This window comes from Photinus pyralis, unplaced genomic scaffold (genome assembly GCF_008802855.1).
Source record: "Photinus pyralis isolate 1611_PpyrPB1 unplaced genomic scaffold, Ppyr1.3 Ppyr1.4_LG2, whole genome shotgun sequence".
NCBI lineage: Eukaryota > Metazoa > Arthropoda > Insecta > Coleoptera > Lampyridae > Photinus > Photinus pyralis.
In genome coordinates this window covers 7,799,525-7,823,509 of record NW_022170403.1, presented here as the reverse complement: position 1 = coordinate 7,823,509, position 23,985 = coordinate 7,799,525, and the positions used below count along the sequence as shown (strand labels likewise).

General features: G+C 36.9%; 1 protein-coding gene across 6 annotated transcripts in view; it reads right to left on the bottom strand.

The window, feature by feature from the left end:
- Window positions 1–23,985, bottom strand: part of LOC116163282 (histone-lysine N-methyltransferase 2C-like) — a 73,640-nt gene that overhangs the window by 36,794 nt on the left and 12,861 nt on the right. For 4 of the 6 annotated variants that reach the window (XM_031477154.1, XM_031477159.1, XM_031477156.1 and 1 more), the window contains exons 11-24: window positions 21,746–21,937; window positions 21,368–21,690; window positions 21,064–21,313; window positions 20,865–21,019; window positions 20,605–20,816; window positions 20,194–20,539; window positions 17,904–18,008; window positions 15,027–15,162; window positions 11,354–12,033; window positions 10,933–11,311; window positions 10,736–10,886; window positions 10,458–10,686; window positions 10,252–10,405; window positions 9,953–10,194 (exon numbers count right to left, since the gene is read on the bottom strand). In XM_031477154.1, the coding sequence (XP_031333014.1) occupies window positions 9,953–10,194; window positions 10,252–10,405; window positions 10,458–10,686; window positions 10,736–10,886; window positions 10,933–11,311; window positions 11,354–12,033; window positions 15,027–15,162; window positions 17,904–18,008; window positions 20,194–20,539; window positions 20,605–20,816; window positions 20,865–21,019; window positions 21,064–21,313; window positions 21,368–21,690; window positions 21,746–21,937 (3,554 nt within the window). The remainder of the gene's footprint in view (window positions 1–9,952; window positions 10,195–10,251; window positions 10,406–10,457; window positions 10,687–10,735; window positions 10,887–10,932; window positions 11,312–11,353; window positions 12,034–15,026; window positions 15,163–17,903; window positions 18,009–20,193; window positions 20,540–20,604; window positions 20,817–20,864; window positions 21,020–21,063; window positions 21,314–21,367; window positions 21,691–21,745; window positions 21,938–23,985) is intronic. The other 2 variants (XM_031477155.1, XM_031477158.1) reach the window with 2 other exon arrangements.

The window sequence follows — 23,985 nt, the reverse complement described above, 5'->3', positions numbered from 1 at the left end:
ACTGAATGAGTGACTAAAATCTTACTAACTAGTGAGTAAGAGATGAGTACGATGTAAGTCAGCTTTGGACTACCCTTAAGTGTCACTATACTTCGTTCACCCAACAGAAATAGTTAAGCCCATCCTCAACAATTACCGCCACATTTGAATACGACATTGTTATTGGTGTAATTTTTGAAGCCACAATCACACTTGTAAAGCGAATTGGCCGAATTGGGTAATCTGTCATCTGTCATCTTGCCTATTGCGTTTCTGCCGGTTTTTACGTTTTTACATCTTTACTTGCGTCAATTTGCCATTAATCTCCTTTATTCACACAAAATAGTCTTTATAAAGACTCGTCGGTGTATTCTAAAGATGACTATCGTAGTGGAGCCATTAGTAATTCATGTGGGAGATGACTCGACATCAACGGAGTCCGAATCCGTGTGAAGCGATACAGGATTTAAATTGTTATGTACCTTTGTTTATATTTAAGTGCACTTGTAATTTCAAAACTTTGTGCTGCTGTAATAATACTTTTTTGTACTTTTCTCAATATAAACAGTGTTTTTATGTTGCATATTTACATGTATTTAACAGTTTGCAGGTTTTACTATTTTTGCCACGAGTTATGTTCAGAGAGATAGCGCCATAATTAGTCTTGAGCAAGTGACATTTCAATTTGATTTTTCAAATTTTCCGCTTTTTATAATTTTGTGGTTGTAAAACTGGTTGCTGCTTACATTGGTCCAAATTTTGTAGGAGTGGCTTAACTATTTCTGTTGGGTGAACGAATTTTAATTTAAAATAACTTGGTTATGCCAAATGTGTTTCCTGTGTTTGTTAGAATATTTTATTGCAAAGTAGTTTTTAAGTGTGTTGTTATAGACATTATCTTAGTAAGTAAGGACACGATTGTCTGCCAGACCTTTTTTCGTTGTGACACGGACACAGCATCGGTCTTCTTACATTCGACGATGTTAATATACCGGGTCACAATTTCTTTAAAAAAATTCACAGATTTCGCAATCCTTGCAACCATCGGAGGCATTGGAAATAATAACTGTACAAGTATCACTTGCTCCACTCGCTCGCAAGCTTGCTCGTGTCGTAACATGCGTGTAATACCATCACGGGCGATGTGCGATAAATTTAGATTCGAATTAACAAAACCCTTGCGCACTGTTAAGTAAGTACCTACCGTATCGACAGTATCCGCGACTTTTCCTGAATCTACCAATTGCAGTCAAGTACGGGTCAATCATCACTTGATGCAACACCAATTGTCTTCTTTTCTGCTCGACTAACCAGTAACTTCAAACCCATACAAAACATAAGCATTTCCAATGCTAAAAATCTTCTCATCTCCGGTCATAAATGGTTTTTTATTGGCGTTCATAGTTATGACGATAAGAACAATATTAACAGTAACAAAATTAATAACCCCAATAACATAAACTAATAAGAAGACACAAAAACCGAAGATTTGCGAAAACGTCAGAAATAAGTTCAAATTAAATATCTGTTTATGCTGAAGTTAGCGTTTCCAGAGCGGTTTGTTAGTTACTTGGTCAAATTTCCACTACCAATCGTTCCCCTAACAATATTTTTGACAGATTCCATACTAAAACCCCACTCAAATTAGTCACTCATTACAGATCTTCTCTGAATACCAAAAGTGAGAATGAGCAGGATTCGCACTAACTTGAGTTAGAAATGAGTGGCTAACTAGTTGAGTGTGAGTTTGAAACTAGGAAGGACTCTGAATTCGACTCTTAGATGCAATCAAAATAGTCGACTATTTCTCAAGGTCTTGTTGTATATACCCTTGATAACAATACATCAGCAGAGAGACCCATGAAATCGTTCAAAAATTTTTTCAGAGTAGAAACAATTGGAGCCAACGCCATTTTATTCAGAAATGTTTGAACCTTCAGAATCTCGCTTTACGACATTTTCCCGTGATCCTGACAAAAGTTATAGGCCGCTAAAGTTGACCTTTACTATTTTCGCGCGCGCGACTAGACCACTGAAAGTATTTATTTTCTCAGCAACTAAGCGATATACATCAATAATTCCTTTTGTAAATGAAAGTACATTTATAGCAGAAACTAAAGCATTCATATTTACGTATCTTATTATGCACAGATTTTAGAAAAATGACCGTCAACTTCCAAAATTCGTGTAGCAGATGAAAAGTGCGCACTTTGAACTATCATAACTTTTTATTTCACGATATCGATTTCCAATATTTATAGCTCATTCGATGCTCCGAAGCATTGTGATTATTTTATTTTCTAAAACATTACCGTGAATTTTTCATAATAAAAAAGTTACGGTCATTTAAGTAAAAACCTACCGACCTCGCCAAGTCGGGAGTCGCGAGTGAGACGGAAAGGGAAGGATAGTCAGCAGCGTTCGCGCAACAAGGAGCAATGCGTAAGAAGTTCTACTTTAGTACGAAATTTCTCTCCGAATACCAAAACTAGCCATATAGGCCGTTTACAAATGCATTCCTCCGAGTTGCATTGTAAAATCTCAAACAATTCATTAACTCCATGTATCTCAGTTCTTTGGTGAAATATATAGGTACAAATAGGTACCTACCTTTCCCTGTAAATTTTGGGGGTTACTCCACAATAGGTATCTCTTATGCTGGGCTGTATATTGCAAGATCAGCAGTGACAACGGTATGATTTTGTCCAAAGATTCAGGCTTGTTTTTTGATTTCACTAGACGATGGTTAGGATGGTATTGTAGCTCGTTGATGAAGAATTCAAAAACGGCATACAAATATTGAATGGTAGATACCGGGACTTACTTAGGATTATCAGCATGTACTTAGGTTGTTAAAGTCAGTTTATTCGAATTTTCAAAAACTAATTTCAGATCCTTGATTTTTATATTCAAAAACCACCAGATACCGAATTTCGTCGAAATCATCATTTTTTTCGCACCCCTATTTAGGGGTGTGCCCTTTTGTAGTAGGAATTTTGAAAAATTATTTGCAAAACCGGAAAGGGCATACAGCAAAACCTATTCAAAGACTTACCACCAGTCTCTGTAACTGTTATATGGTTGCTGACAAAAAAATTAAAGGAGAAATGGAAACTTTACCTCTTTTTTGAGGGTGGCTCCTAAACAAAATACGTTGGACCTTCGGTTTTTTTGGAAAAAATGCTTGTTTTTGTCCCCTTTACCAGTTACCACCCAAATTTTTTACATACTTATATGTAACACCTTGTATATTTCACCAATGAGCTGATATACATGGAGTTAATGAATTGTTTGAGATTTTACAATGCAACTCCGCGGAATGCATTTGTAAACGGCCTATATGGCTAGTTTTGGTATTGAAACTTGAAACTTTGACATATGCCTGGCGTCGCCGCCTCTCCCAGGATTTAGTCAACTGTCGTGAGGATGCGTCCCTGGTAGGCACTAACAGGGACGTTTCACCACTACTTTGTTGCCATCGCGCTGGGCCGCGACATATGCCAAACAATGTGGTGGAGTTTGTGGATTGGGGGGGTTGTGGGGGGAGGGGGCTAACTGGGTGTTATCCGACCCGAACGGGTACGGCCACAGCTTCGCCACTGGTATTCTGCCTTAGAGGGAACTCTGCTTTCTAGTGATAGCTTCTTCTCCGGGCGTTCATTTGTTTCCGATGTTCCTATCCTTTGGTATCGTTCCCTTCCCTGTTTTTCTCCCCTGTTCTTCCCCTTTTTATTGTCCTCTGCCCCCTCTTCCTCCTCCTCTTGGCTACTGGTGCTTATGTCTGATTCTTCCTCCACCTCCATTATTCTTCTGCTTTCTTTCTTCATTTGATGCTTGTCTCTGCTCCACTCTTCCCTTCTATCCATGGGAATCCCCGAGGCCGTTACTGTTTGGTCTATGGTGGTGTTCCATGCCCGTAGGATATGGTCTTTGTTCCTCCTGTTTATATGTCCCCAGTATCTCATCTGCCTCATCTTCAGTCTCCTGGTGATCGTCTTTTCCTCTAGTAATTCCCTTATCTGCTTTCTTGTAGGGTTGCTGTTTTCCATCAGTATCCTGAGTGCCTTTCGCTCCGCCCTCCTCAAAGTTAGTCTGTTACTTCTTGTTAGCGCTGAGGTGTTAACTCCGTATAAGATTGTCGGTGCTATGATCGTGTTATAAATCATCATTTTCAAGCTGTGTGGTATTTTCTTCTCTCGTATGAAGTTCCGAATTCCATGTGTGATTCTGAATGTGTTGGTTATTCTGTCTTTCACTGTATTGTGCTGCTTATGTATGCTCCCAGTTATTTAATCTTGTGCTTCATAGTTATCTCCTTCCCGGCTATTGCGATCTTGTCTCCTTCTTTGTACTGGGTGTTGCTTCTTGGGTCCCTCATCACCATGTAGCTCTTTTCGTTGTTTATTTGTGAGTCGACCATATTCAGGTATACCTCGCTGGTTTGGACGAAGTCCTCAATGTCTTCTAACTTACCCGCGATTACGAGTAGGTGGTCCGCGTACGCCAGTAGTGACGGTAGTTGTAATTGGTCGCTTGTGCTGGATATACTCTCGCTTTTTTCTTCAAATTTCTCCACCTCAATGCCTCGTCACTTCTGGATTAGGATTGCCGTACCCCTGCTGGTTCTCTCCTTCTTCCCTCCACCTATCCACCAGTCGTAGTTCCTTGTCGCTGCCATCCCACTTGCTAGTTTGGTTTCTTGTAGACTGGCTACATCTATTCCTTGTTTCCTTAATTCATCGTCAATTAGCTGCCTTTTCCTTGGGTCGCTTGCCCCTTGCACATTCCACGTGGCTATCCTCATGCTGCTGTCTCCTTCTATATCTTGGCTCCTATCCTGGTTTTCTCTTCTCCGCTGCGAGGCACTCTTTCCGGACACCATACTAAGACTGTATTCCTTAGGGGCAGCGGCTCCTCTCGCTTCTTCGTATTCGTCTAGCAATCGCGTTCGTCGGTATTCCTCCTCTTCCTCTTCTATCGTGTTTTCTCCCCGCATCACGCTGTCATAGTGGTTCCGGACATTGCTACTCCCTAATCTGTATGCTAGGTGGCAGTGACCTGTGGCTCCCGTTGTTGCTCTTGGTTCTATAACATGCCTCCCCCCTCCTTCCTCGTATACCACTGTCTGGCTGTTGTATGTATTGGCCGCCGCGCCGCCACCAGTGACTCGTATCCTCCCCAGAATCTCTGCTTTCTGTGGTCCCTGAGGTATACTTCGATCTTTTCCTCCATATTGGCATATTGTTCATACCGGGGTTCTAGTTCCACTACGTTTCCTATCAACTGTGGGTACAAATCCTCCAGGTTTTCCCTGATGTATGCGTTGGTTTCTTCTCTAATCCTTTTGGTTAATTTCCTGTGAGGTTCTGATGTCACTGGGAATCCCCTCAGTTGATGCCCAATCGCTTCAAACAGGCAGTCCATGATCTTAAAGCACAATTGCTTAGAATTTCCTTTGTTGAGGTGCCAAATATTATTAAAAAGGCAAGACGCACTATAGGATGTGCTCGTTTGTGTGTACTTATTCGGTCATGCTGTTTGCTCTCTGTTGCTACTCGTTAAGAGAAAGTACTTGAACAGTGAAAAGTGAACGCTGAAAGAGAATGCTGAAAGAGATAATTGAATTGAGTTATGATTTGCCCCAGTGAGACGTGCCCATGCAGTCTAGTCTAACTTAGCCGCCCTGTATTATGTGTGTTGGAAGGTAGCCGTGAAGTGAAATTCAGATTAATTGGGTCGATCAAAGGGAACAGACGTCTTATTTATCCCGTAGAATGAATTTGTTTGAAAACGATGTAATTCTACCCGCACAAAAACTTGCCAGCCCTCGGAATGCACTATTATTGACCTAAGCGTTTCCCCATTATACAAAAAACAAGTTCAAATCAGCATATGCATGATTAAAGCGCATTTTTGGTAATGCAGGTCAGTATTTTATTAGCGAAGTTTAAAATTATCGATCTCACGAGTAATTTTGGCTGCGTTAAATAATTAATTTTATTTAATTTCAATTGAGGGTACGTCTTCATTTTGTAAAACAAGTCACAAAGTAAATAATAAGCTTTTATACTGGTAGCGCTATCTAATGGTAAAATTATAGCACCTCCGAAACCCATATCGAAATTATTTTCTTCAATTATCGATCTCACAAGTAATCTAACTCAAAATAGACTAGTGCCTGCACATCTACACTATAACAGAAAGCTTTTAGTGAAAATTTGAAGTCTCTAGCTATTGTAGTTGTGGAGATCTCACGCGGACAGCCGGCCTGCCAGCCATAACGAATATAATAGCGTATTTTTTTCAAAAATGCGCTAAAAATGTCGTCAACTTGAGAATTTAAATAGCCTGCTTTATGGGTTAGGGTGTTTGTATTTTGCCGATTGACAGGTTTATGTTTCCTTTCAAAAGGGTCTAATTCTAATATTTCACGCCCATGTGTATTGGTAACCCGCGATATTCTGACGTCTCGTTTATCTAGTTAGACTACCTGGTAAATTGTCCCCCGTGGCCTGCGTCTCTATTCTATCATTTTTCTACCTATCTATCAATCAATCAATTTGATTTAAATTAAATTATAACCTTAACCCAAGTACTTAGCTTTTCGCCCTGTCATCCTGTTGATTTGGTTTGTACACTGTTTTGCCACAATTTAATTAAATTAAGATCACGCGTTTAATTTGAGTTATTGTCTTTTTTATAAAGACAAATTCAGCTTGGGCTTCAGCCGCATTTACGCCCGGGTCCTCCTGGAGTTCAAAATTTACTTACTAAAGAGGTAAAGTAAACAAAGTAAACACAGAACTCGCCAGGGACAACCGTCCTCTTTGCCGGTCCAGACCGAACTCCTATACCTATATGGCTAGTTTTGGTATTCGGAGAAAAATTTCTTAGTAAAGTAGAACCTTTTACGCATCGCTCCTTGTTGCGTGAACGCTGCTGACTATCCTTCCCTCTTCGTCTCACTCGCGATTCCCGACTCGGCGAGGTCGGTAGGTTTTTACTTAAATGACCGTAACTTTTTTATTATGAAAAATTCACGGTAATGTTATAGAAAATAAAATAATCACAATGCTTTGGAGCATTGAATGAGTTATTAATATTGGAAATCGATATCGTGAAATAAAAAGTTATGATGGTTCAAAGTGCGCACTTTTCATCTGCTACACGAATTTTGGAAGTTGACGGTCATTTTTCTAAAAACTGTGCATAACAAGGTACGTAAATATGAATGCTTTAGATGCTGCTATAAATATACTTTCATTTTACAAAAGAAATTATTGATGTATATCGCTTAGTTGCTGAGAAAATAAATACTTTCGGTGGTCTAGTCGCGCGCGCGAAAATGAGTAAAGTTCAACTTTAGCGGCCTATAACTATTGTCAGGGTCACCGGAAAATGTCGTGAAACGGGATTCTGAAGGTTCAAACATTTCTCAACAAAATGGTGTGGGTCCCAATTCTTTCTACTCCGAAAAAAAACTACCTCAAATAAGCGAGTAAGCGCCGGCTCTCCGCTGTACTATAGTGCAAATTGCGCTTGGTTGATAAGCAACTAAATTTTATGGATAATCGTCAGGGAAGCAATAGTATTACAACTAATTACAAAAGAAAGCCCTTGGGTACCTCATCTGATAATACAGGTACGATATCAACAGGCAGTATAGAAAAAATATAAAAAGGATAGTGTGATCTCAGAACTAAAATTAATATGAGCTCAAAACGCACAATGGGAGGAGGATCTGACAAAAATGCTGGAAGAGATGAAGAAAAATAAACAAAAATGGCAACAGACTATCAACTCCTTAGAAGAGAAGATCGAATCCCTTGAGCATAAATTACAATGGCGAGAAAAACTAGATAAGAAGAACAATATAGTTATCAAAAGTCTCCCTGCGTGCCCTGGCAATGAAAAAAAAAATAGGGGAAGACCTTTTCCAGGGGAAATTAAAAGTGTCAGCTAAACCGCAAGAAGTGCTCGTTCTAGGAAAGGATAAGAGAGTAATGGTGAAGTTTGATTCATGGAAGGACAAGCAAGAAGTTATATGCTTAAAAAAAACTGAAGGAATAAGTCTACATAAACAAGATAGATTGCGAGAAATTGCTTGTGGATAGAAAATGGGGGTACTGGGATAATAAAGCTGAAAAATTATTAGAATTAGCTTTTAACAGCGCTTCAGTCACAGATCCCATGAAATATCTCAGGTTTTAATAACTTGATTAAGATGGGCGTGGATACTAGGAACATTGTACTAAATAGTTTATGCGAAACTTGGATGTCGTCTTTCGACTATCCCTTACCATTTTTAGCGCATTTTTTAAGAATTAACAAAAATTTGCTATTGTTTGCGTTTTGTCCGTCCGTCCGTCCACCTGTCCAGACCCACTACTGCGGGAAATGCTCCTCGAGTCCTGGAATTTGTTGCAATATGTAGCCTATACCTTGAAGGTGTGCCAGACGGCAATATTTTAAAGTAATAAGCCACACTAATTTATGGATATGTGTATCACTAATGGCCGTTGGCAATGACAAATTTAAGCGGAGTTTTGCTTAAGCGTAGCTTAAAATCCATGGCAACGATTATTGAGACAATGGTTGCCATGGAATTTAAGCTACGCTTAAGTTAGGCCCGCTTAAATTTGGCAGTGCAAACGGCCATAAATATGTTTACCTTGAAATCTCTGTTCTCGGCTGTGTATATAAGCCCATATAATTTAATTAACTGTAAAAAAGGAAGACACAGACATTACATGTTTCGACTTGACGTCATCTTCAGGTGTTCTCTACAAGATGAAGGTAAAAATTGAGGAGAGCATATATAATTAACTTACAGTGAAAGGATGTGCACAAACTGTCTACATTAATGAAAACCCCCTAAAAACGGGGCAGTAAAACTAACAAATGCCTACTTAATTAGTCCTTGATAAAATTGTTGGGATTGTCTGTTGTGTTTTCCTTTTTTACACTTAATTAAATTATATGGGATCAACGGTTTCGAGTCTGTTTGTCCTAACTTTCGCTAACTTCCCATTTCGAATACAGAATAGACTGCATGCTACCAAATTACTATATGACTTTTGTAAGTGATTTATCATATGCATACGATGATTATAAGTGGGTTGTTTTAGATGACTTTAATGCTCGCATTAGGCAACTAAACCAATTAGATAATTGCAGGTTACAACGTACAAGCAACCAGGATCTCACCCGATGATTATACCAACAAAAGGAGAAAAATGGTTATAACTTTGATGAAAGATGCGGGACTGTTTAGCTTAAATGGTTGAGCTGAAGGCTGTGGAATTTCACGTTTGCCAATGCGAATGGTAAGAGTACTTAATTTGAGGCCCACACTAAAGACTTAGACAATATAAACAAATGCCAGGTATGTAATCGTAACAAAAACGAAAATCTTATACACTTCTTTTTTAAGTGCCCAATTTATCAACCGACCAGAGACGTTTATTCAAAACAATATTGCATTGATGAAGACAATGAATTGAATATTGTCACTTACTACATGTAAAGGACGCAGCTCAACTAAACTGTGGTTATAATTATATTCTTAAGTGCGGTAAGAGTAAGGACTTTGTGTCTTCCTAAAACTCAAAATTGAGGTGTTCGTTGTGTCACACTGCATAACTACAAAAGGCATTGATTATGTGTACCGAATGCTGAATAGAAACTCAATTGATAGATTTGAATTTTTTGTTTGATTTCTAGTTATTTTATAAATCCCATAAGTACTCCATTTTGAAAATCTTTTAGTTTTAGACATAGTTAGGGTGACGTCAATGTCTTATCGCCATCTCATATTTTTGCTGGGAATTATACAGTCTACCTCATATTATCGGAAAAGCATCCAAAAGGAGTTTTGTCGTTTGATCGAACATTTGAAAACATGGTGTACATAAATCAAAACCACATCCACATTCTCATTACGCTACAGTTCATGCATTAATAATGTGCATACCTGACTTGTAGATCCTGGATACGGTGGTGGTGGACCTGGATACGGTGGAGGAGGGGGCGGCGGAGGAGGTGGCTGTTGCTGTTGTTGTATTGGTTTTTGACCAACACCTAACCTGGACGTTGTTAGCCCTGCTAGTATAGCATTCTGAATAGATCCCTGTACAGACGTTCCGGCTGGCATTGCAACCATCCTTGGTCCTGGACCTACATTGGCTATTCGCATTTGTAACTTTTGATTTTGCACTAGGTAAATCAGAAACTTTAATATAAACTAAAGTTGAAACTTCAATACGAACTTACATTGCATATGTGAAGTAATTATTCTTTGTGCATAATTAGCGGGAAAAGTAAGAGATACATTATTATTCGCTGTAACCACTCCTATTATGCCTTCTGGTGACATTAATTTAGTTCCCAAAGACATAGGCCTACCCATAGAAGCTGCTTGCTGAACCTGTTATGGTATGATGTAATCTCAAAAACAAAAAAAGAAATCTCATTCCTACCTGATGTAGCATTTGTTGATGTATTTGTTGTTGAGCAGTAAGAGCAATTGATGTTGTTGGTTTCGGTTGGGTATCTGCAGCTTGTTGTTGAGAGACCACTAAAGGTGGAGGTAAAAGTCTGGGTAATTTTTCAGGATGCACCACAGCCTGATTTATAGTAGTTGTTATTGGAGGTTTCGGTAAAGTATTGGCTGCTTGTCCTTCAGTTGATGGCATTTTCGAAGGGACACTATATTCAAACAATAGGATTAAGAAATTAAAATAAGAAATCTTTTTACCTGACAACTTTTTGAACTCTCTTTTCTGCTTTTACAGGTTCATGTTCCACCAAATCAAGACTATCGAGAATGTTCGTCTTTTCTCCATCCCCTAACGTATCTAATTCTGGATCAGCGTATTCCAAGATGTTAAAATCGGCTCCCATTTCCGCTAAAAAATCATTTAAAAATTCATTTTTATTCACTAAAGTACATACCTAACAATTCATCATCATCTTCCCCCAAACCACCAAATATATCATTAACACCTTGTAATTCCGCTATTGTTCCCGTTTCTTGCTCTAATTTTTCCAATTCCGCAGTAACGTTATCTGGAATTTCTTGATCAGTACCGGTCTTCTCTGTTACCGTTGCATTAGAAATCGGTTGCGATTTGTTTAATAGTTGCTGTACATTTCGATTATTAGCCCTAGACACATCGGTCTTTGGAACCCTGTCTTGTAATTGTGTCTGCTTCTGAATATGCTCATATTGCTCTGCATTTTGAACTGCAGTAACAGTTTGCTGAGGAAAACGTGGTGTGGCTGATTGAAACTGTTGATGAATGTTCATGGGCACTATACCACGTTGCTGTAACTGTTTAATTATTAATTGCCCACATTATTTTATGAATCGTACCTGTTGCTGAAGTAAGTAACGCATACGAAACTCAACATTTTGCAAACGAGGATCAAGACCCTGTAATCGTAACCCAACCAAATTAGCAGGTTGTCTCAATACAACCCCAGCAGTAGCAGCGGCTCGTGGCCTGGCGAATCCAGGCGGAAGAGGATGTCGAAATGTAGCATCTCCCGTACTGCTATTTTGACTTTGATCATTTTCTTGATTCGATTCATTTGGAGGCCATATTCTTTGCTGACCTTTCCCAGGAAGAACTTGCTGATCCAATTTTTTAAATTGCTGCCTTTGCAAAAGATCTCTTAATTGGCGATTAATATCTGGCCCTTCACTAGTTCGTGTCTGAGAATAAGCCTGTAGATCAGTGTGAGGTGTAGTAAATGGTGTCTTTGGATTCACGCGCTCATTCAGCGAGGAATTAATTGAGGATTTTGGAACATTTTTATCTGATAATGCATTTACAGGTGTCGGATTAAGTGATTGGGGAAGTATTTGAGACGAGGGTGATGGTAAAGAAGAAATTTGATTGGGTTTTGCATTGATGGGATATAAATGAGAAGATGCAACTGGCGATGGAGGTGCGGGGCTCACTGGTTGTGAAGCAGACTGAAGTACACCTACTTGTTCAGTTACCGATTGTACACTGCCGTCCGATAATGATCTCTGAACATTGGCTATAGCTAAAAAATAATCAGAATGATAGAAAGCTTTGTTTTTAAGAACTATTGTAATGATGAAACAATTAAATTTAACTCAGAAATCAACCTTGTATTTACCCCAATGATCTTACTTTAAAAAGGTTAAGTAAGAGTAGAACCAGGAAATTAAACTGCGATCGCACTTTTTACAACAAAAATAAAGAACGAATTGCGCTGAACTGCTCGTTTTGCCGCACCCTGTACATGGCTGGTATGCATTTGGTATTTTACCATTGTGTTTAGTACAATGTAATTGACAGTTTCGTAACTCACTCGCAATATGTATGAACCTATTCAATAATAGTACTCCTACAATTTGTATCCATAATAAGGCTTAATAATGTTTGATTACACATAATTGCTTTCCGAGTAGAATTATATTATTTCATTTCTAATTTTTCATACAACAAAATATATATACCGTTAACCTCAATTTTTTAGATAAAAGATGGTTTTATTATATCTGTGTAAACGATTACCTCACATATTAACAATGATACTATGAGACTAAAATGAAAAACTTACATATACTTTTGAAAATTCATTGCTTTGTGATGTAATATTAAGTATAGGTCAAATCTGCTATGGCGCGTTCAACTCTCCAAATGCAGTATGACACTTATGGTGAAACAGGGCATGCTTACGAAACTGATGGCGAGGATAAATTGGGTATTATCAAAAGTTTTAAATCGAGATAATTTTTTTTTATTACACTAATAAACTATTATAGTTCGCTTGTGTTTAATGCTATCAATTGTTATTAACAAATTAGCGAATAAATAAACAAATAAACTGTAATAAATTTGAATAATACGAGAGAGGCGTTAAACGACTGCCAGCCTGCTGTCAGCAAAGTGACGTAATCACTCTCCCTGTGGGTAACGTTTCTATTCTGTTTTAGACAGATGCCAAGAATGGGCGATATTACGCTGAAAAATAAAACGAATATTGAATTTTGTAAGGTGGTAGCTTCTGTTGCCAACTAAACTGCCGAACAATCATTAGCTGTTAATGTCAAAGATCCAAGAGTGTAATCTCTCTACCAAAAACCAGATTTTGCACCCACATTTGCGGGAGCAAAATGTGCGTTTACTTTTTATGACACGTAAAGTAATCAAAAATTCCCTATGGGGGTAAAGTAATTTCCATGGAAACGTAAAAAAAAAAGGGTCTGTAACCTACATTCTGGCGTTTCAGTTAATTTTGGGTATTTGATGTCCATATTTTTTTTCGCGGCTAAGGTGGCTTTTAACATCGAATACTTAAGAGAAGCCCAAACAAAGATAATTAGGTACCTACCTTACGAAGTTCGTAAAAATATATTGACTAAAATTTAATTCGTCTTCCTCTCAGTTTTCTTTGGGCATCATTGATTGTGCACCGAATAAACTTGTAAGCACTTTTGTTGGTATTTCTAGGATAACCTTGCGGCATTGGCTCCTTTTTTGACATCAGGAAGAATATTTTGCAAATCTAAATCGCTTTTGTCGCTATTAAAAGATTTCCAAACTACTCAGGTCACTTTAAGTGCACATTTGAAAACTTGGAAATAACCATGGAAATTACTTATCAATTGTTAGTATTGACAGCGGGTTTCTAGATGAAAATGGGCGATCGCGGATAAATTGATGTCTTGTAACTAAGTATCTCGTTACGTCGTTAAGGTAGCTACTCTGTTTTTTTAATAACGAAAACGATTTAATGGTCGAATTGATGAACGCGAAAATAAAACCAGATATATACCATGAGAGCAAAGTATAATTTCCCCCCTTGGCCAATTACGACCCTCCGCTTCGCGTCGGGTCGCAAACTTGACGGCGGGAGGAAATTATATACTTTGCTCTCTTGATATATAAATAGCTATTACCCAAAATCGTCCTGAAACCTTGATTTTCATGCCTACTTTCTGTCAGGAAATTTTAGTTTCCATGACAGAGGCAAAGCAGACTACGTTTCCTTGTCCGCTTGTCACTTTACTGACCGCACCTGTCACTTTACCGGCCGCACCGTGACTTTACCGGCCGCATTTGTGACATTTCCAAATGTCTATAATGACTCCTGTCATCATTGACAGATTGACATTAATCAAAAGTTCTATATAAAAATTGAAGTATATTAAAATACCATTTCAGGTAAAATTTAATACAAAACTCATCAGTAAAATGACATTACCTGACTCGGAAATTAAAGTACTCGGCCCCAAAGAGGCCTTGCACTTCAATATTTCCTCGCCAGTAATGTATCATTTTCCTGACTTTTATGTAAATAACTATTCACAACAGAAAAACAATGATTTTGATTTAGGCACATCCCGAGTGACAGCTTCAAACCCCTTTTCTTTTCCCAGTCACTGGAAACTGTTACGAATATTTTGTTGGGAGTACTAACGCTGGTGCTTTCACAACATGATACAAAACAAGTTTTATTCTGTTTTGAACTCCTTTCGCATGTCATTTATGGTATAAATAAATCCAGCAAAATGTAACATATACAACGAACCAGAGCAATCATCACGGAGAATTTCGCGCGCTACGTCTACTGACATGAGAGCTACGAAGTCAAGATGTGTTTGGGCGCCACCAATATACATTCAACTTCAAATCCATTTTTCCGCTAATATGCGCTGAATTTTTTAAGTGTTGTACATGATTCATTCGTACACTTTCACTGTCCCGTTTTCGAATACTGAACATGCCGACATGGTGTACCAGACACTTTCTCACCACATAATAACTGTATACCCAAAGACCAAGTTTTTTACGCGTTTTAGGAAAAAGAAAGTATATTAGTGCAGAATGACCTTTCTCAATTCAACTGACAATCCTATAATGAAGAAAAAGGATAACATTATTTGTAAAATAAGCATTTAGGTTCACAATAGCGCGTATGCAATGGAGAGTTGAACGCACTATACACTAACTCTGTCTGAATTACCACTATAATCTACGCTAGTGCAGGATATTGAAAATAATTACCTTGAGTCCTGTGTTCATGTAGAACGTGCTGTTGTTGTTGGGCTTGTTGCTGACGTAAAGCCTGCAATTGTTTCCACTGTCTTTCCTGCTCTGCCTCTCGAGCAGTTTTTTGTTGTTGCGTAATTTTTTCTTGATCCTGGTAATAGACATTGCAACTATTAGTACAGTGCCACTTTGTAATTTAACGTTAGTAACTGTTTACTACTTAATGCAAAACATGCCCCAGCTTATTCACAATGGTACAAAATGTGTTAGAAATAGAAAAAATTACTTATTAATTCAAATTTATACTAATTAATAGTACACAAGTTGCTCCCTGATGAACAAATGAATGCAATAATAGAATTATTTATAATAAGTAAAAAAAATGAACTGTATTCTTCAGTGCATAATTAGTAAGCGAACTCGCCCTCTATCGACGCAAAAAGAATGTTTCAAAATTAAGAAAAATAACAATTTGATAGGTTTGAATTGGCTCGATAAAAAATAAAAATCCGTTTCATTCTACGCAGTTTAAGGGTCCTATTCTTGAATGTGTGACTTCCGTGTGAGTGAGTGAGTATGACGTCATGTCAAGCGATGTGTAAAACCTTTCAAATTATGTTTGTCTGTAACAGACCCTATCTTTTCCTGAATGACGAATTAATTATTAAGGAACAGAATTGTGATTTTAAAATTCTTGATTGCGTACTAAAATTTGATACTATTTAATCTGGTGGTTTTGTCTATATTACAGATAGGTTTACTCGCCTAGTTTATAACTAGCTGGATAGTATGTAAACTATCCAAATGTATGGTTATTTTGATGGAAAATCATCATTTCACTAAAATAGCTATGAATATTGGTTGGTTTGTATACTCGTACTATCCAGTTAGTCTATAAAGTATACAAGATTTATCGCCAAAGTACAAACCACAAGAAAATTATATAAATGAACCAGAATTTTTACCTAGTTCACAAACTATCCACATGAGTTGGATAAAGTGTAAACTCAATATTTCTAGTAATACATAATAACAAATTCGTTGGTTACTATGTAAACTAACCACTCTGTTTAATTTACTTCAGGATAGTAAAATAATTGGTGATTAAAAATAGATGTTACTTATAATTGCAAAGTCACAGTTCTGTTACTACTTAAAAATAAGTAAAAAATAACAGAAATAGCAAAATCTATGTTTACTCAAGAATTATTTTACTACTATCCTGAACTAAATTAACCAAATAGGATTGGTTAGTAACATATATTATACATGTGGTAATGGGCACATTTGTACGATTTCAAGTTAAAAAAATTTATACCTTTGTAAACGTTGTTTAGTTGGAATAAACTTTCTATAACTCTCGCCAGGAAAGATTGCCGGTCACAGAACATTTGATCCCGATGTACAATCTCTGTTTCTCGTAAGGTGCTAGCGACTTCCGGGATAGTATCGTGTCAATGTTGAGCGAAAAGACTTTTTGTTCAACATTAGCACCATCCTATTCCAGAAGTCGCTCGCATCTTAATAAAAACAAAGATTGTAAATCGACACAAGGTGTGCTGTGACCGGCAATCTTTCCTGGCGAGAGTTATACTTGATTTGGTTGAAAGGAAATTTAGGAACTCCTTGATAAGTGATGCAAACGAACCAGTTATATTCAAATAAGTAATAAATTTTTGAAAATTGTTCGCACATGAAAATTTTAGATTAAAGGTACAGTCCAATCAAATTACGGTTTGGGTTGGATGTCATCACTTCACTCAATAAAGCCAAGTGTATTTTATGTAAAAAATCCGCTGAACCCAAAAATTATAGTCCCCCGGGGCGGAAACTCTTGGAATATGTTGTTATAAACAAAAAGACGAGCAAAAATGGGAAAATGTCATTTAGAGTGTAATATTGACCCCTAATAGTTATCTTTAACTGAAATAATTCACAACAATGAGCTTGACATCAACGTCAGTTTAATGCTGATGTACCTACTACTCAGAAAAGCAACTTCTCCTTTTTGTGTCTTTCTTGGGTCTGAATGTATGTTTTTGAATGTAGAGGGATAAGTTATATAATATAAAAAACAAATTAAGATTAAAAAATTAAATATAGGAAACCATTTTTATAATAAAAGGAATAAGCTTACAATTCGCATCAAGCACCTAAATACTTTTACTTCAGAACAAAAAAGAATTCGAAGCATGCATTTTGAAAGGCAAATAGCATACAAACACATGCAATAGCAAAGTATAAGAACAATCTACAATCAAAGTTATTTTGTGGATGGTTCCTCAAAAGAACTTTCATTGCTGCTGCATCTGTGTAAAATAAAGGAGGAAAGGATATATGTAGATATAAAACTAACAAAAACCCAACTGTTAAAAAATTTCCCATGCTAATGTTGGAAAACATTTTAATAAAACTCAATATGTTTACAACACTGACTGAATAAAATAGACACATGTCCCAAACACATTTAGAATATAATATTTCAACATATATAAGCTTTCGACACATTGAGTTAATTCTCACCAGCGGTTGAGGTTCATAAGTTTCTTGACTGAGGGAAGGAAGAGTACGCATAATTTCTGAAGGGGTAAGAACACGAATTTGCTGATCTGCAGCCAAAGACAGCTGCGGAGCAGTTGGTAAAAGAGACGGGGCTAAGGTTGGTGTTTCGGGTTCGGTTCCATGCTGATATAAGGGATTTACGGTCACATTAGGGGCAGATCCGCAATGATCATCTGGACCCATAAAGTGACCGCGTACAGTGAACTGTTGCTGTGTGGAGGGTGACGACGGTAATGACACTGGACGTGGTGGAATTGGTGGAGATACAGATACAGTGTTAGTGGAAGCAGTGGTTAGTGACGAAGTAGACTTCGACTGGTGAGTGCACACCTCTGAGACTGGAGCCACGACGGAAGCCTGGGTTGAGGGAATGCTGCTAACTGAGGTTGCAATCACTTTGGTCACTATTGGTGAGCTGGTGCTCTCCTTGTTGATCTGTGAAACGGTGATGAAAGACACAAACACTCTAATGAGAGACAACACTAATGACAAGCACACATGACATAAATGCACAGTAGTTAGTAATGAATTAAAATAATGGTATAGCTTGCTAAAGGTAGCATATTGCCAAGCATTGTTTTAATCTTCACAAAGTAACATATATATCAGCATAAAAAGAATGCTCGTTCCATCATATAATTTGTATGCATACAACGCAAATGGAAATAAGGCATAAGTGTATCGATTACGAATATAATGAAACACGCATTCTAAATCTCAAAGATTATGAAACAATTGGCTGCTAATTACTTCCCAAAAGAAGTATATAATACTTTGCCTAAATTAGTTGTCCTAAAATGAATCAGTTTTCAAATTTCACAAAAAACGGATATATTTCTATTGAATTAATTTTCATAACATTGTAAGGTCCCATAAAATAGCAGTCCCACTTTAACAAACTACAACAAAACAAAGTTCTTTTGGTTCAACCTGTATGTTTTCAGTGATTTTTCAATTAGCCAATTACCGAGTTCATTTATTTATTTATTTATTGTCCCTCTTGTTCTAGGCCCTCAACAGGCTTACGCCCAATTACAGAATGACCCGCATAATGCTTTTTAGAGGTGCCTCAGCATAAGGTCCTAAGTTGTTCTATGCTACTCCGGTATTTACCTTACGAACTAGGAAAACTGCAGGAAAACCTAATTCGGAGTAGCCGGCAGAATGCTCGAAACTGATCTAAGGAAATTCCCATCTCTTCAATTCAATTGGCCAAGAACTTCATCCTGACCTGCTTCATTAAGCAATCTTAGTTGCTTTCTTTTTTTATTGACTTACAGCTGAACGTGTGGAAATAATATTCATTTATGGCTCCGAAAATCGATCATTTAGAACAGCTAGAACGTTTAATGAGAGACATCCCGGAAGCATAAGTCATGGCTATGTTTAAGATTTGGTCGCAAAATTCGAAGAAACGGGATCTGTTATCAATAAACAAAGAAAGCAACCAAGATTGCCTAATGAAGCAGCTCAGGTTGAAGTTCATGGCCAATAAATCCCTCAATGTCAACATTTAGTTTTTTTTTGTTAATTATTAAATTTTATGTTAAATTGTGACTTTATTGGTACCACTGGAAAGCATTTTTCAGTAGCTTTCCAACGATGTGTCACAAATATAGGGTTACCATTTAGGATTTTTGAAGAGGAGTGGAGGGGGGGGGGTGTCACCGGGCCGTGTAGATGGCGCTCTTTTCCGTGCCTCGCGTTACGCAAATGCAAATAGTATGCGAGTTTCATGTATTAATATATTAAGATATTTGATACCAGTCATTTCAAAAACATCATACTCGTACATCTTTGCCGGACTGTGTATCTATATGCTATAAATCAGGTAAATAACTATCATTACCTATGAGTCTGTAATCATCTGACATGGACCTAGACAAGTCAATACACATTCCGCAATCAAGAACTGGTATTTAATAATGAATTTCAATGTAACCTTGCCACACATATCTTCTTTTAAGAAAATACTTTGTGTCGTTTTAAATCAATATGTGAGAGAATTGAGTTAACTGTAATAGCATCAATATTCACAAATGACAGTAAAAGTCATAAATGCTAAAACATCCACAAGAAAAAAGAAATGTTAATGGTAAATTGGTAGAATAGTAATTGGGGTAATGTTTTAAAAAATTTGAGGGACGCTGAGAGCATTCTCTTTTTTGCTTCAGATTAAAATAAAATAAATTTCAAAATATCAAACGGCATACAGCGCTATTTAGGTTCCCTAAAATCCGATACAACATTTGGTGTGATCCATTCTCTTAAAAAATCTCTCTGCATGTATATTGATGATCAAGTAATTGATGAATAAAACAATCGATTCATTTCACAAAATTATCAAAAACTGTTATTTTACATCGCATTATCGAATTTCCCTTTATTTGAGAAAATCACAAAAGAGGGCATGATTTGTTTTGCTGTAACAAATTGTATTTGATTGAGATTCTGCAATTCCATGGGATATCAGAAGTACTTTTTATGGAAAGCATTAGTAACAGCGCATGGAACTAATGATTGATGCGTAACATAACAAGGTTTTTCATGCAAGTAAAATAAAAGTGTTTCATTTGACTTGTATTAATATTAACCTTGAATGAAAACCGCTAGCACTTACCTGTTGCTGCTTTTTCATACGAAGTGCTGATCTGTTATCTCTAGCTTGCTGTAGATAAGGTGCTTTTTGTTCGGTACTTAACGTCCTCCATTTCTTAATTATTTGTTTGTAGCGATCATTCCAAAGTGGATAGTCAGTTTTCCATTCCGGGTGATTCATGTTTGCATAAAGTACAGCGGAGATCGTGGCGCCGGAACCCAAGCCTTCGTCGGCTTTCATTTTTTCAGCAGAACGCTGGTTATAAGTAGAAGGAATATTTGTAATAGGCGTATCAATTTCAGCAGTTTCATTTAGTGTAACCCAAGGACTTGGCGGTTCCGAAAATGCCGGACTAAACTGTGGGCTGCTAATTAGTTTTGAAAAAGACAACATTAGAAATATTCCATAACAAATATCTACTTTGTAACTTACTTGCTGTACTCCGAATGATAAGGAGATTGAGAAGGAAAACTAACCGGAGAGTTTAGACTATTCTGATTAACAGTTGGTAACGTATTGGGTCTTATAGGTGCAGAAAGTTGATGCATTAAAGGCTGAGTTATATCAGAAGGAAAAGTGTTAGCATTCGAGATTGGAAATGCCGAACTTTCTTGAGACTCTTGTGATTCGTCAGTTAATACATTCTGTACAAAAAAATTGATATATTTGCACCGTGTAATGTTTATGTCTACCTTAAATATATCTTCCACATCTTTACTATTTATATTTGGAATTGATTCGATATTGAAATGTGAGCCCAAGATATCGGTTAATTCGTCTTTCGTATCTTTAGAGTTAGTTGTACTTTCTAAAGATTCACTAATTTCTGAGTCAGGAATATTGGAACCTGCAAAGAAAAACTTATCTCATGAAACAAGGTTCTAACCATACCTGGTAATGAATCCAAGTTTCCAACATGTTTCAAATCTTGATTATCTTCGCTCATAATTGTATTGACCAGGTCTGTGTCTAATAAATCACCCGGTAAAGCTAAAACATCCTTAAGAACCTCAGTATCACTTTCAGGTTCTTCTTTAAGTGCATCTTTAATCACTTTACTTATAAATGCACTTGGTTCTTGTCCATAATAAGATTTTGACGCTTTTGATTTTTTTACCAGAGCTGCAGGTTTTACTTCTTCCTAAAAATGATTTATCTATGCCATGTAATTTCTAAAGAAGCAAGCGAGACCTACCTGAGACAGTTGAATTACCCTGTCTTTATCCGAGTGAGTTTTTGAAGAATCGTCATCACTATCACTAGTACTATCCATCTCTTTGGTACTTTGTAATAATTCCTTTCCAAAAAACGCTTCTTGTAAGTACGAAGGAAAACTCTCGGTGAGTTTACTTTTAGGTTTTCTCCGAACTGGTTTACGTCGTGGCTTTTCACCTTCATGTAAAGATTGCGAATTTGCCGATTCTAACACTCCAGAATTTTGCCCTGGTAATGTATCAACATCATCATTATCTGGATTACCCCGTATTCCTCTAACGCGCACTAAAAACCCCCCTATGCCTAAACAAAATGCAACAGTTGGAAATGGATTAAGCATTTTGAAATGACATCTTACCTAATTTTTGTAAGTTACGTTGTCGTTTTCTTCTTAACACGCTTACGCCACTTTCCATAGTGTACAGTGTAAAGCCTTCCGGTGGAGCTCCATCTTCTTTGGTCCAAAGCATACCTTCTTTATACAAATCCTGAGGATCATCTTTAAAATCTATTAATTCTAATTTTGTACTATCGTCTAAATTACTATGACCTGCAATTAAAACAGTACTTTACTTTTTTCTCGCCATTTATGCCAATTTCATAATACAAATTTTTGTTTTGAATGAAGGGCAACAATAAACAAGCAAGACAGTTATTGCTTTATAATTCTCTGCTGATGCCAATGAATTTCTGCAATAATGGGTCCAGGAATGAGCTCGGGTATGAGTATTACTTGTCTTATCATAGAACTTTTTTAATTGAATCATGGACTTGTTTTAAATTTATATGTACTACACCTTATATTCTTATCGATATAATACATGGCAGCAAAAAGAATAGAGCAAAAGAGTGTGAGAGCGAAAAAAGTAGTCACTTCTGTCACTCACCAAGTGCACTTTCAAATTTTTTAACTTATGGTGGGTTTATGCAACGTTATTTTAATTTAATTTAAACTTATTAATTTTAATTCAATTTAATTTATTTTTTAATGTATGGGTTTATGCAAGTTATTTAATTTCATAAATATCTAGTAACTTTTTAGTAACATTACAGTTTGCAACGTTGACTATACGATCCTCGGTTTAGTGTCGTATTTATTCGTATTTCCGAAGGTAAGCGCTTCGATTTTCACGTAAAAATTTATCTTAAGAGATAAAAGTTGGTTATCTCTTAAATTAAATTAAATTCTTAAGTTAAATTAAATGCTTGCACAAACATCTTGGTAAAATCCTTATGTTGCAACTCATAAATTAAATTAAGTTAAGTTAAGGTCTTGCATAAACCCACCATTAGTCTATTTTATCTTTTACTTAAAAAAAATAAGACTTTTAGGTATAAAAAATAGGCTTTTTATTTTTATTTTAATCTGATATAAAAATTGAAAACATGTCATGTTGATAATTCATATATTTGGTGTGCTTCGATTTTACTTGAAAAAATAAAGCAGCACAGAAGAACTGAAATCCAATCATTTAGTCCAGTCGTCAGAGCAATAAAAGTTGTTCTACCTAAAAATAATTCAAGGAGTTTTGATTTCTTATGTATGGTGTAAGGTAAAGTGTCAAATACAACATATTCATTTTGCGACCTCGAAATCCCTGTGGAAATTGTAAAAAAACTCGTGTTTTGTTGAAAAAATTTATTTTTGCCAAATATTTTGGTTCTCGTGTGTTTTAGGAAAAATATTCACCTATACAAAAATGAAAGGGATTAAATTCTCTTTAATTTATATCTCATTCATTTTTGCTGTAAAGTTGATAGTTTCGATGTAGCGGGTCTGTAAATTTAACTATTTTTTATCGCAATTGTACAAGTTCCTGATTCGTTAGTTTTCTGTGGCCTAATCCACGAAGCGAATTTAATCGAGTTTCCTTCGCTTTGTCTTGCTCCATGGTCCTGGTTTTTCAATATCTTCAAGTTCTGATTCGTCACTTCTCTCCTCATTAAATTCGCATTCTTGCTCGTCATCCAATTCTTCTATTATTTGGCCCATAATTGTTATCAAAGCTGCATCTTCTTCATCATCATTTTCAGAAAGCAAGTGTTGCGCATTATCGCAAGAGTCACCGTTGATGCATCCACATGTTACTACATTTTAATCCAGTTTTCCTGCACCCACAGGCCGGTCCACAGCCTTTTTTGCATTTACACGAAATGCATTTTAGCAGTTTTTCAGGCGAGGGGGGCCTGCAAAGTCGTAACTGGAAGAAGTAGTCCACTGTCATTTATTTTCCATCCCCAGTTTGTAGGTGGTTTTTCATTACCGCGCCAAAGTTGCACTTGGTGGTAAGTTCTCAAAGAATGCTGGCGCGCTGCTGCTTCGGTAGGTGGTAATAAGGCGAGATTGGTTTTGCTTTTAGTTATTGATTCCAAAAAGCAACGGTAACGATGTGTCCGAAGGTTTAGCACCGTTTAGCAATGATAAAAGAAAACGGTGCCCTGCTTCAACGACAGCTTCAAGCTCAGCATTTTCGTCATTAAAAACTTGGACGTACTGCTCTAAGTGCTTACTCTTCTTAAAGACAGTGATGAATTTTGCCTTCCCTTGTTTAAAGATAGCGGAAGTTGTGTCGCAGCCGCTGATCGCATGAAGAACAA